General features: G+C 40.7%; 1 protein-coding gene across 5 annotated transcripts in view; it reads right to left on the minus strand.

The window, feature by feature from the left end:
* Positions 1–14,805, minus strand: part of LOC129733861 (uncharacterized) — a 263,164-nt gene that overhangs the window by 137,517 nt on the left and 110,842 nt on the right. For 2 of the 5 annotated variants that reach the window (XM_055695421.1, XM_055695426.1), the window contains exon 3: positions 9,032–9,252. The exons of 2 other annotated variants lie outside the window; for them this stretch is intronic. In XM_055695421.1, coding sequence (XP_055551396.1) covers positions 9,032–9,252 — 221 coding nt within the window. Of the gene's footprint in view, positions 1–9,031; positions 9,253–14,805 lie in introns of those variants that run through there. One more of the 5 variants, XM_055695425.1, reaches the window with a different exon arrangement.

The raw sequence follows: 14,805 nt of genomic DNA on the forward strand, positions 1-14,805 counted from the left end.
AAAATATTTTTTCTAATGTCAACTGCCTGGGGCCTATTACGGCAGGTAAACTTTCTTTTTTGCAACAGGCAATGTTCGATCTTATGAACGCCATGTTGCAGGCAAAATCAATGTTTGAAGCCATTCAAATAGGCACAAATTTTACTATTAAAATTGTTTCTAATTTAAAATTTAGCAATGATTTTAAATAAAACAATTAAAATATTAAATTGGAATGCTCGCTCATTGAAGGCCAATGAGAATGAGCTTTTTAATTTTTTAACAGTAAATAATGTGCATATTGCAATTATTACTGAAACATTTTTGAAACCTAACATAAAATTAAAATATGATCCCAATTACGTGGTTCATAGATATGATAGGATTCAGGGTTCCGGCGGTGGAGTTGCAATTGTTATTCATCGCCGAATCAAACATCGTGCTCTTCCCCATCTTGAGACGAAAGTTATTGAAACTTTGGGAATTGAAGTTCAAACTAAACTTGGGATTTTATTTATTGCCGCAGCATATTTACCATTTCAATGCATACGCGAGCACAAACATTATTTTAAAGGTGATTTACAAAAACTCACCAGAAATCGTTCGAAATTTTTTATAATCGGCGATTTTAACGCTAAACATCGTTCATGGAATAATTCTCAAAGTAATTCCAATGGCAAAATTTTATTCAATGATTGTTCTTCAGGATACTCTTCTATTTTGTCTCCGAATAGTCCTACATGCTTTTCTTCTGTAAGAAACCCTTCAACAATTGATTTGGTGCTAACAGATCAAAGTCATGTATGTAGTGATTTGATCACACATGCTGACTTTGATTCTGACCATCTTCCAATAACTTTTTCTTTATCCCATGAATCAGTTTTAAACCCTATGAGCTCTGTTTTTAATTATAACAAGGCTAATTGGGAAAGTTACAAAACTCATATTGAGAGAAATTTCAATAATGAGCTTGATTTGCAAAACGAAGTGAATATTGATTCCGCTTTGGAAGCATTAAAATGTGCAATTGTTGATGCCAGGAATTATTCTGTTCCAAAGGCTCAAGTGAAATTTGATTCATCAATAATTGACGAAAATCTTCAACTTCTAATTCGTTTGAAAAATGTCCGCAGACGTCAATATCAACGTTCTCGTGACCCTGTTTTTAAAACTATTTATAAAGATTTACAGAAAGAGATTAAGCATAGATTTACTCTTCTGAGAAATCAAAATTTTGAGACTAAAGTTGAAAAAATGGAACCATATTCAAAACCATTTTGGAAGCTGTCGAAGATTCTTAAGAAACCTTCAAAGCCTATTCCAGTTTTAAAAGATGGTGAACGTTTTCTTGTATCCAATGAACAAAAGGCTCAAAGACTTGCTCAGCAGTTTGAGAGTGTTCATAACTCAAATTTGAATTTTGTGAGTCCAATTGAAAATGAAGTCACACGTCAATTTGATTTAATTTCTTCCCAGAATTTTTTACCTGCAGAATAAATTGAAACTAACTTGAATGAGATTAAATCAATTATTAAAAATTTCAAAAATATGAAAGCACCTGGTGACGATGGAATCTTTAATATACTAATCAAACATCTCCCTGAGAGCACAATGGAATTTTTAGTGAAAATTTTCAATTGCTGCTTCAAAATTGCATATTTTCCCAAATTATGGAAAAATGCAAAAATTACTCCCATTTTAAAACCGGATAAGAACCCAGCTGAAGTTTCAAGTTATCGACCAATCAGTTTGCTTTCTTCAATAATTAAACTGTTTGAGAGAATTATTCTTAACAGAATGATGTCACACATCAACGAAAATTCAATTTTTGCAAATGAACAGTTTGGATTTCGCCATGGGCATTCCACAACTCATCAATTACTCAGAGTTACTAATATGATACGAGCTAACAAATCTGAAGGTTATTCCACTGGAGCTGCTCTTTTAGATATAGAAAAAGCATTCGACAGTGTTTGGCATAAAGGTTTGATTGCGAAATTGCAAACTTTCAATTTTCCAATTTTCCTAATCAAAATTTTAAAACATTATCTTACTGATCGAACTCTGCAGGTTGTCTATCAGAATTCAAAATCTGATAGATTTCATGTCAGAGCAGGTGTACCTCAAGGTTCAGTCTTGGGTGACTTGGGAGCCTGGTGACGATGGAATCTTTAATATACTAATCAAACATCTCCCTGAGAGCACAATGGAATTTTTAGTGAAAATTTTCAATTGCTGCTTCAAAATTGCATATTTTCCCAAATTATGGAAAAATGCAAAAATTACTCCCATTTTAAAACCGGATAAGAACCCAGCTGAAGTTTCAAGTTATCGACCAATCAGTTTGCTTTCTTCAATAATTAAACTGTTTGAGAGAATTATTCTTAACAGAATGATGTCACACATCAACGAAAATTCAATTTTTGCAAATGAACAGTTTGGATTTCGCCATGGGCATTCCACAACTCATCAATTACTCAGAGTTACTAATATGATACGAGCTAACAAATCTGAAGGTTATTCCACTGGAGCTGCTCTTTTAGATATAGAAAAAGCATTCGACAGTGTTTGGCATAAAGGTTTGATTGCGAAATTGCAAACTTTCAATTTTCCAATTTTCCTAATCAAAATTTTAAAACATTATCTTACTGATCGAACTCTGCAGGTTGTCTATCAGAATTCAAAATCTGATAGATTTCATGTCAGAGCAGGTGTACCTCAAGGTTCAGTCTTGGGTCCAGTCCTGTACAACATATTCACTTCAGATCTTCCTGATTTGCCTCCAGGATGCACAAAGTCATTGTTCTGCGATGACACAAGCATTTCCGTAAAAGGAAAAAGTCTTCGTGTCATATGCAGTCGATTGCAGAAAAGTTTAGATATTTTTTCTTCCTACTTGCAAAAGTGGAAAATCTCTCCCAATGCTTCTAAAACTCAAATGATAATTTTTCCGCATAAGCCTAGGGCTTCTTTCCTCAAGCCAAACAATAATCACGTTGTCAAGATGAATGGGGTTATTTTAAGTTGGTCCGACAAGGTTAAGTACTTGGGGCTAATTTATGATAAAAAACTTATTTTCAAAGAGCACATTGAGAGTATACAAGCCAAGTGCATCAAATATACGAGATGTTTATATCCTCTCATTAACAGGAATTCTAAACTTTGTTTAAAAAACAAACTTTTGATTTACAAACAAATTTTTAGACCAGCAATGCTTTATGCTGTACCGATCTGGTCAAGTTGCTGTCTAACAAGGAAGAAAACGCTCCAAAGGATTCAGAATAAAATTCTGAAAATGATTTTGAAGCGTCCTCCTTGGTTTGGTACACTCGAATTACAGAGACTTACTGGTGTTGAACCATTAGAAGCTATGTCATATAAAATTATTAACAATTTTCGACAAAAATCGTTGCAATCCTCAATTGCTACGATAAGCTCTCTTTATAGCCAATAAGTTAGCAATTAAGTTAGTTGTAAGTTTACTTCCCCTTTTCTGACAAGTAGGTTTAAATCCCTACGAATGATAAGTCCTAATTGCGAAAGCAAACAAATCCTAACAATTAAAATTACAAATTTCTAACAGTGTTGAGAAGTCACCATTTGTGATTGGACACACATACTCATTATTTACTAATATTTATCATAAATACATAAGCTACTAACAAATCCCCCCTTAAAAAAAAAAGGGATTTTTGACAAAAATTGCGTGACTTTGCAATAAAGAGGGGGGTCCTAGAGAGCGAGGGGTATTCCAATCGATGCCAATATTGGGATTTTTCCAAAGAGACAGTAGATGAACAATTCCCCCAACTTTGAGCAAAGTCTGTGATGGTCGTGTCCAAGTGGCATGTACACTTCGTATGGAATGACCCATATGCTTTTCAGACAACAAATTGTGCAAAAAATTGTTCAAAACCCTTGTCGATGTAGTTTGCCCGGAAGAATGTCAATAGAAACGGAATCAAAAGCCCCCTTAATGTCCAAGAACACAGATGCCATTTGTTCTTTGCGAGCATATGCTAGCTGAATATCTGTAGAAATCAACGCAAGACAATCATTCGTCCCTTTGGCACGGCGGAAGCCAAATTGAGTATCTGATAGTAGACCATTTGAATCGGACTAATGGTCTGAACGACGGAGTATCATTTTATCCATCAATTTTCGTATACAGGATAGCATTGCAATCGGCAATCGGGTTGTGATCAGGAGCTGGTTTTCCCGGTTTTTGGATGGTGATCACCTTCACTTGCCTCCAATCCTGCGGTACAATGTTTTGCTCCAGATTCAATGAGCGCCTCTTGGCAGTGCCGGGTAGATTCTTTAACTAGTTGAATTCGATTCTATCTAACCCAGGTGCGTTATTGTTACAGGACAGGACTGCCGTGATATAACATCATGACGTACATCCATTTGATCAGTTTTCCAATACGGCCCAAAAACGAAACGGGTTACTTGTCACTTTTGTATTGAAATGGTGCATACGTCATTTGTTTTTTTTTTTTTAATTTTATGCAACATACAATTAAGTTACAACTAAAAGAAAGATACCGAAAGATGGGTCTTCGAATAACGAACAAATTTGCATAAGAACCCCATATTTGAAAAAAAATGGCACTTACGTCAGTCTGCGAGATTACGGCAGAGGAGGGAAACTGAAATTTCCGCCATCGTAAAAGGTGATTCCATCGCGTCGTGGCCCGGAAACGTATCGCGAACAAAGTTTTGCGCAGGAACAGAGTTCAGACATACTTTCCAGGCAAAATCAAATATCCACCAACTTGAAGACTCCTCGCTTTCGTTGACCTTTTTTTCCTGTGTGGACTCATCACTGCGACCAGAGCTTAGATCTATTGTGATATTGCCCAGGTGTTTTCTGTACTCCGCACTTCATATTATTGGCAGTATCACTATTGAAGTAAGTGATACGCTTATCATTCATATCCGTGCTTGTGTGTAAGTTTTACCTTTCCGTTTCAAGCTTACTACTCTACTATACCGAGCCTCTGTCCCTCCTAACAATATCGCCTAATTACAATTCCCTGGAGAGAACTTTCATACGTTACTCACACCAGTTTTATTATAACAGGTACCTAATTTTGTTAGAAAGAGAGTCAACAGAGGTACTGTAGAATTCAGATTGAAGGAAAGGTACTTGGTGGGAAGCCTGAGAATAAACCCATGCTAAAGTCCTTTGGCAACCAAATGGCCTGATTCTACTAATATTCGAACCCACGACCATCCGCTTACCAAGGCGGACTCTGTAACCTTGTGGTTACGGAGCTCCCCTCGTTGACCGTTATACGATTTCGCATTCTTCGGGCTGTGTTCCAAAGAGTGCTTATCGATGTCTCCCTCGACGTTTCGTTTACGAATCGACGCCAATATCCGCGTTTCTTTGCTCGGACCAAGCTTTTTAACTTGGTCTCAAGCTCCTAATACCACTTAAAGTCGTCGGGTTTACCTTTCTCCAAAAAGAAGGCCTTAAACGCGTCGGATTTTTTCGTGTAGATATCGGAGCACTCTTTGTCCCACCACGGAGTGGGAGGCCGTTCTTTTATCGTCACGTCGGGATATTTCTTCGTTTGGGCTTGCAACGCGGCGTCGAGAATCAAGCCCGCGAGGAGGTTGTATTATTCAAGTGGTAGGTGATGTTGAATCGACTCGACAGCTTCTGAAATCATTTCCTCGAAAAACTTCCAATCGATATTCCGTGTAAGGTCATACAAAACATCAACTAATCGCGTGCGAGTTGAACCATTATCAATTGAAATTTGAATAGGCAAATGATCGCTGCCGTGGGGATCAAGGACTACCTTCCTTATGCAATCCAACCGTAGCGATGTTGAACATAAATAAATCTAAAGCACTGGGGCACGCTGGAGGTTTCGGAATGCGTGTCATGTCCCCGTTGTTTAATATTGTCATGTCGAAGTCGTCGCAGAGGTAATAGATCAAAGAGAACAACTATTGACCACCCAATAGCAACTATTGACCACCCAATAGCAGGCCTCGCAGTTCCAAATTTCATCAACTTCCGGAAGGGTGAAACCATAAACCCGTACCGATCAGACAACCAGAACCAACATAATATTGAATCACCACCAACTGAGAACACTACTTCGTCAGCAACATTAGAATTGCACCCAACATCGTGGTCGCTCGACCCCATGCCTCCTCCTGTTGTCAACCTAACACAACAATCAGCTGTTGGAGACGGGCGTTTTCTGAAGGCCCGTTAACGAGATCCAAAAATTATGCACCTCGTACGTCTCTACCTTGCGTACATGCATGACAAAGACCCAACGGTTTGCTACGACGGTATGACGAAAACCAGCATACGAATTACTTTGGCATCAGAGAAAATGCCAAATGCTTTGGAGTTCGGCGTACCGAAACAAGCGGCTTCCGAAGACCTTAATTCTTATAGTAGACACTTGAACAACCAGAGGATTCAATCCCTGCAACGCGCAAGGGAAAGTGCCGACAAATTTTATAGACCGATTTTTCGGAAATAATGACTCCTTTCGATGAGAAAGAGGTAAACAATTCTCAGTCAATCGACCTACTTCCCAAAATTTCTTCACTGAAACAGAATGCGAATGAAATTTTGATTTATTGTCAAAATTTCAATCGCATGAGAAGCCCTGCAAAAATGAATTTATAAAAATTTACTTAGCGCATCCTTTTATATTATTCTGGCTACTAAAACCAGCTGGGATGAAAGTATAAAAAGTGAAGAAATTTTTGGTAGCGCCTGTAATGTATTCAGAGATGATAGAAATTTTGTTGAGTCTCAAAAGAAGTCAGGCGGCGGAGTATTGATAGCTGTTTCGTCTAACTATAGTTCCGAAACTATCAAAACAACAAAAGTTAAGGAATTTGAGCATGTGTGGGTTAAATCACACATAGCAGGTGAAATACACGTGTTTGCCTCAGTGTTTTTTCCTCCTGACCAGGCTCACAAAATCACTTATGAAACCTTCTTCCAAATTACTGAACAAATTTTGTCACAATTTCCTCCCGAAGCCAAAATCCATATTTATGGAGACTTTAATCAACGCCATGCAGATTTCATGAAGGACTCAGAAAATGAATGTATTCTTCTTCCAGTCGTTGGGGACAATGAAACACTGCAATTTATTTTTGATAAAACCGCAAATTTCGGACTGAACCAAATCAACCACATCAAATATCAACAGAACTGTTACTTAGACTTTTTATTTACGAACATTTATGATGATTTCTGTGTGATTGAATCATTGAGTCCTCTATGGAAAAATGAGGCGTATCACACGGCAATCGAATACTCTTTATTTATACATGCGCACCAAAAACCCAACGACTATGAATACGAGGAAGTCTTTAAATATGGAAAGGCAAATTATGAAAATATTCGCAATAGATTAAACAATACTTACAATACGATACTTTTTATGAAGTTTTATTTGATATAATTAAACAGGAAATACCCCTGAAGAAAAGGAGACGTACTGGAAATACAAAAAATCCTGTCTGATATAATAGTCATATTAAAAATTTGAAATACCGTAAACAAAAAGCACATAAAATCTATAAAATCATTCTGTGCCGAACACGCATCAGTATCGGACGTGTTTGGTGATCGCTCCGACGCGTCTTTTGTTTTATATTCATAAAACAAAAGACGCGTGAGCAAGTGTTGGCATTGTTTGCCTGGTCGAGTGAAGGTTCAAGGTCGCCCGCCTTTGTGCAACTGTTTCGCATCGTGGCTGTCCCGGCTCGCTGCTGGTGGCTGTTTGGAGCTGCTGTATTGGTGCTGCTGGCGGTAACGGCTGCAGCTTCGACCGATCGGACAACCAACCCTGCTGAAGTTGTTCTGTCGGCGCTAGTGCGCTAGATTTGGCGCGATGGATGTAGATCCCTCGCCTACCGCGCCACCATCCCCGAACTCTGTCTTTTCTGCCAACCCTTCCTCTGTTAATTCTCCAGTCCCCCCTCGCCCCAGGCTTTACCCGGACGGATCTCAGGGCAGCTTTACTGTTTTCTTTCGGCCAAAAGCAGGACCGAAATCGAAACCGTTAAACATCCTGCAGATTTCGAAAGACCTGACGAAGGGGTACAAGGCCGTGACCGAAATCTCCAAGGTCAGACCCAACAAGCTCCGTGTCGTGGTCAGCGACCTGGAACAGGCCAACGCTATTGCTCGCTCCGACCTTTTCACACGCGAGTATCGCGTTTATATACCCGTACGAGACGTGGAGATCGACGGTGTCATAACCGATTCGAGTCTGTCGATCGAGTGTATTTTGGCAAGCGGTTTTGGCTGCTTCAAAAATGCTTTGTGTCACGACGTAAAAGTTAAGATCATAGATTGCAAGCAATTGCGGTCTGTGTCTCTTGTCAACGGCACAAAAGTGTACACTCCGTCAGACTCGTTTCGTGTTACGTTTGCCGGATCTGCTCTCCCTAGCCACGTCTCGATCGATCGGGTTCGTCTGCCTGTGCGATTGTATGTACCCCGTGTTATGAATTGCACCAATTGCCACACAGCCGCCTACTGCTGCAATAAGGCACGATGTAGCAAGTGTGGAGAAACTCAACAGACAGACAGACAGACAGACAGATAGAGACAGACAAACAGACAGATAGAGACAGACAGACAGACAGATAGAGACAGACAAACAGACAGACAGGACAGACAGACAGACTGACAAGACAGACAGACAGCACAGACAGACAGACAGGACAGACAAACAGACAGGACAGACAGACAGACAGACAGGACAGATAGACAGACAGCTAGACAGACAGACAGATAGAGACAGACAAACAGACAGATAGAGACAGACAAACAGACAGATAGAGACAGACAAACAGACAGATAGAGACAGACAAACAGACAGATAGAGACAGGCAGACAGGCAGAGAAAGAGACAAACAGAAAGATATCAAAGCAGACGGACAAACAGACAGACAAACAGAGATGAACAGACAGACTGCATTTTCATATGATTAGGTGTTAAGATTATGTATCGTTGCAATTGAACTTGTTCTCACTAACGAAAAACCTTACCTCAAATTTAGTAATTGACTCGCCAATATCAATAACGTATGCTATGACATACAATGCTAGGCGATTTTTCGAAATAACCACACGATGAATCGCATTCCCGATTAACAAATAGACAACACCAGTACTCCTTTCACGCGTTATCATAGTATTGTTTTTTTTAACATCATAAATAGTTCCAATACTTTTCAAGTTTAAAGTAATGTCTGCGTCCAAAGTACTACCTGAAAAACAAGACAAAGTAGCAACAAAAAACCTAAATCCAAAACATCAATTTTGCACACAATAGAAGTTTCCCGTCAAAAATTTTTATTCGCTCAAACGATGTATTTTGATATTTAAAACCTATCCTCTTTTAATTTTTTTTTCTTTGGGGCTTGAATTTAACGGGTTTATCGGCTTAATCAGTCCGTGTATACTAGCAAAAACGATTTGTTTTTTCTTATTACGACAGTTTCGGTGACTTTATTTCACCAGTCACCGAAACTGTCGGAATAAGAAAAAACAAATCGTTTTTGCTAGTATACACGGACTGATTAAGTCGATAAACCCGTTAAATTAACCGTTTCAGTCGTTATATAAACAAATTTGGGGCTTAAAACTATCGAAAAATGCATATTTTACTCCATCCTGCCGAACACACGCTTTTGCGTTTTATCCTTTTTCCTCTCAGATCTTCACCATTTTCGAAATCGACAGTGGTGGATTTCGTTCAATGAGGCAAATAAAGGTGAGGAGATAGCGGGGGAAGAATGCTTATGCTACAAGTATGCCATTATAGTGTTTATAGAAAAATAATAAACTAAACTTAATTAGGCGAGATCTTACACTCGAAACACGAACCGTGTGGTTCGATTCACGTTGTTTTTCAACCACAGGGTGGCCACTCTACCGGAAAAAACGGGAAAAAGCCGGGAATTTCAAATCACCGGGAAAAAAAAAGACGGGAAAACCGGGAAATTAGGCTTCACGCCGGGAAAATCAAGATCATGCATGCCTGCGGTGAAAATCTGTATCTTTCCGCATGATGACCTAATTGGCATGATTCTGCCAGTTATAGAAATGGTGGTTGTTGACTTCAGCCACAGTCAGCAGCGGCTTCGTAGTTCGCGTAGCGTTGAATAAAATCAAGCTTGATCAGACGAATAAACATATTTTGCTATTCCGTAACATATTTTGTCAGGACAACTATTACGTTCTCATCTTGCATATCCAACTCCCTTCTTATGTGAACAAGGACTGATTGAACCAAATGGAAGAAACTTTGATTGCCCAAAACAATGGTATACGACACTATCAGCATCGCGGAAGGCGCATTGAAAGTTCTTTTGAATAGTGTTCGACATTGGAGTCCGACCAAAAGTCAGATAGGCAACGCGCACGTTCCGACGAGCAAAGAGAGGAACGCGGTGTCGCATTCAGATCCGCTAAGGCAACGCTTAAGAGCGCAATCAAAGCCAGCAAACGAGCCTGTTTCGAACGACTCTGCGCCAGTGCCAATTCGAACCCGTGGGGTGACGCCTACAGGATCGTTATGACCAAGACTAGAGGTGCGCTAGCCCCGGCCGAACAATCACCAGCGATGCTAGAAACGATCATTCAGGGCCTCTTCCCAAGCCACGAACCAAGTCCCTGGCCTCCGGCTGACGAGTCACCACCTACCGTGAGTAGGTAGGCAAGGCTCCGGGACCAGACGGAATCCCGAACTTGGCCATCAAGACGGCCATCAAAGAAGCCCCCGGGTTGTTCAGGGCGGTCATGCAGAAATGCCTTGACGACTGCCTCTTCCCGGACGTGTGGAAGCGCCAGAGGCTGGTGCTGTTGCCGAAGGTTGGGAAACCACCAGGTGACCCATCGGCATACAGACCAATCTGCCTGCTGGACACGGCGGGCAAGGTGCTTGAGAGGGTCATCCTCAATAGACTGGTGAAATATACAGAAAGTGAGAAAGGTCTATCAAGCAACCAGTTCGGTTTTCGAAAAGGTAGGTCCACGGTGGATGCAATTCTCTCCGTCACCAGAACGGCTGAGGTTGCAATCCAACGCAAGAGGAGGGGCATTCGTTACTGCGTGATCGTCACGCTTGACGTGAAGAACGCGTTTAACAGTGCCAGCTGGGACTCCATAGCCTTAGCGCTACAGAGTCTTAGAGTGCCGACGCCGCTGTACAAGATTCTAGGCAACTACTTTCAGAATCGAGTGCTAGTGTATAACACAAACGGGGGTCAGAAGAGCGTTCCGGTTACCGCAGGTGTACCGCAAGGTTCCATCCTGGGTCCGGTACTGTGGAACGCTATGTATGACGGCGTGTTAAAACTAACACTCCCTCCAGGGGTGGTGATCGTGGGCTTCGCCGACGACATAACTCTTGAGGTCTATGGCGAGTCCATTAGAGAGGTAGAGTTAAAGGCCGCGCTATCAATACGCGTAGTGGAAGACTGGATGCACTCCAGGAAACTGGAGCTAGCGCACCATAAGACTGAAGTTATTGTTGTAAATAACAGAAAGTCTGAGCAGGAGGCATCGATTAGTGCCGGTACATGCACTATCGCCTCAAAACGCTCGTTGAAGCTTCTGGGGGTTATGATCGACGACAAGCTCACGTTCGGGAGCCACGTCGATTATACCTGCAAGAAAGCTTCCATGGCTGTGGCAGCGCTATCTCGCATGATGGCAAACAGCTCGGCGGTTCGTAGCAGCAGGCGCAAAGTCCTTGCTAGCGTCACCACGTCTATACTCAGGTATGGAGGACCAGTATGGTCCAAGGTATTGAGTACCTCGTGCCATCGCGGCAAACTCGAGAGTACGTACAGGCTAATGTGCCTAAGGGTCGCGTGCGCATACCGAACAGTGTCGTACGAGGCGGTTTGCGTCCTGGCTGGCATGATGCCCATCAGCATCATCGTCAAAGAGGATGTAGAGTGCTTCGACCAACGCGACACGAGGGGTATTCACAATACCATACGGTCATCCTCAATGGCCAGGTGGCAGCGGGAGTGGTCCAACACTACAAAAGGTAGATGGACACACCGACTCATTCTAGAGTTAGCAGGCTGGATTAATAGGCGCCATGGGGAAGTTACCTTCCATCTGACACAGATCCTGTCAGGCCATGGCTGCTTTAGGCAGTACCTGCATAGGTTCGGGTACGCCGAGTCCCCTATGTGCCCCGCTTGTACGGGTGCGGAAGAAAGCGCAGAGCATGTGTTCTTCACATGTCCGCGCTTCGAGCGGGTACGGTACGAAATGCTGGCAATAAGTGGAATGGACACGACGCCAGAGAATATAGTGCGTAGGATGTGCGAAAATAGGGAAATCTGGGATGCGGTCATCACGGCAGCATCACAGATCGTTAGTATTTTGCATGGCACCAATCGACGGGAAACCATCGACATGCCCCAGTTAGTTAACGGTTAACTAACTGGCCTGTATAGGCTGTTCTGCTACCCATAGAGGTAAGTGCGAAAAGCACGACGGGCCCTCTCCCTGAAGTAATGCCTAACGGCGGTCCCGGGGAGACCAAGGGCTTTAGCTGTTCAGCTTAGGTTGCTCAGCATGGGTAAAAGCAAAAGTCAGATAGGACCGGAATCTTCAAAGATCGATTTCATATCGGACTAAACCGGAACGGACCTATCCGGGTTCTACTTCTGAGGTCGGAAAAAGTCCGGCAGAAAACAAAACCTTGATTTTTAAAATGATTCTAATCACAAGCAGGACATTTATATTGTAGGTGTTTTGATTTGCATTTTTATGAAAGAGCATTATTATTGCATTTCAAGTGACATATTTTAAAAAGAATATATATCAAAAATTTCTACAAACTCTCTTCGTCTTTTTGCGTTTTTTTTTTGCAGAATTAAAATAAGTTATTTTTTATTCTGTGTTCGTCCAATTGACTATTGTAATGCCACCTTGAAGAGCTATTTATAAAAGATTTCTCAAAATTTTTTATGCGCTACGCAAAAAGAAGGAAAATTATTTTAGAGCCTTTAACCCTCTCTTTACCATGGTTACTCTAGAGCACCACAAGTTTGGATGTGTGTATCGTTACGAATTATTTAGCAATCTCGCTCAAATTTCGTAAATATATTCTTGCACACCTAACTTATGTTCCGGCAAAAAATTATCCCAAAATGTACAGTCAATAATTTATAAAAGTATCAAACATTTGAAAAAGTGCCGTATTTTTCTTCGAAAAATAATTCAATATTTTCGATTGTTCATGAGCTATCACCATTCTATTGTTGATCCGTTCAAAAAATATTTTCTTATTAATTAGGTGTCACAACACCCCTTAAAACAAATTGTGGTCATTTTTCTCATTTTAATCAAGTTTTATGAATGCTCAAACCTTGGTGCACCAGAGCACCACTGGGCGAATAACAACAAAAATGAAGTTGTTCTCAACACGTTTGAAAATTAAGAATTATCGTTCAAAGTGCTGTTTTCTAAAGAGTGACTGAAATAGCACATCGATGCCTTCAATAAAATACCGACGTCACGATACGCGACTTGATGAAACCAGAATTACGTTGCTGGACTTTCGTATCGAAATTGCAAACTGGCTCATTCAGCATGGAAAACAAATAGTAAAGCGTAGAGGTCGATCCCAGAAACAGATGCCTGTAAAAAAGTCTCGACTTACGCTGAAAGCTCCCGAGTTGAACTCCAGATTAGATAGTGTTGCTCACTGGTCTGTAGCATGTGACGAGCGATCACGTTGTTACCGTTGTGATTCTCGTAACCATTTCACATATTTCTGTTGCTCGAAATGTGGAAGGCCGTTATGCCTTTTAAGAGACCGTAATTGCTTTACAGCATATCATACATAATATATAATATTATTCCGTTCAGTTTTATTAACTTTTTATAAGATACTAGCTGACCCGGCAAACTTCGTCTCGCCTATTTTATTGTATAATAATTTTAAACATTTCAAATTCATTGATTCCTTGCGATTAGTTTATATCATTTGAAATGATATTGATGGTTTTATCGGAATGACAACATCCTCGACGTTTGGCTTTTGTACATCACCTCTATTCCAAAAATATATTGAATGCATTTCAGTTATTTTCGTTGTTTTTTAGAAACTGAAAGTGGTCATCTTCGAATTCAAAATGGTGTCCAGGGTCAATGCTTGGCTTCTATGCATCATTTCGATTACGGAAATATCCATATGTAGTAGTATTCGGTTATTTTCGGCTGTTTCCCAGAAGTTGCCATTTTACAATTCAAACTGATGTCCGAGGTCAATTTTAAGCTCCTTGCCACATTCTGTATCTGGTGATACACATATTGGGTGGTATTTGGTCACTTCAGGCTATTTTTCAGAAACCGTATGTCGCCATCTTGAATTTTAAAATGGCATTTGGGGACAATTTATGACCCCTGAGCGTCATTCTGGTTAAAGAAACACTCATATTGGGTGGCATTTTGTCATTTTTGGCTGTTTTCCAGACACCATTTCATTTGCCGCTGTTTTTCCGAAACCGGAAGTCGCCATCTTGAGTTTTAAAATGGCATTAGGGGACAGTCTTTGGCCTCTGAGCGTCATTCTGGTTGAAGAAACACTCATATTGGGTGATATTTGGTCATTTTCGGCTGTTTTCCAGACACCGGAAGTTGCCATTTTACAATTCAAAATGTTGTCTGAGGTTGATATGTCGATTTGTGGCTTCAGTGCATCATAACAATTCCGTAAATACGCATATTGGGTGGTATTTGATCATTTGCCGCAGTTTTTCAGAAACCGGAAGTCGCCATCTTGAATTTTA

Source organism: Wyeomyia smithii, chromosome 1 (assembly GCF_029784165.1).
Source record: "Wyeomyia smithii strain HCP4-BCI-WySm-NY-G18 chromosome 1, ASM2978416v1, whole genome shotgun sequence".
NCBI lineage: Eukaryota > Metazoa > Arthropoda > Insecta > Diptera > Culicidae > Wyeomyia > Wyeomyia smithii.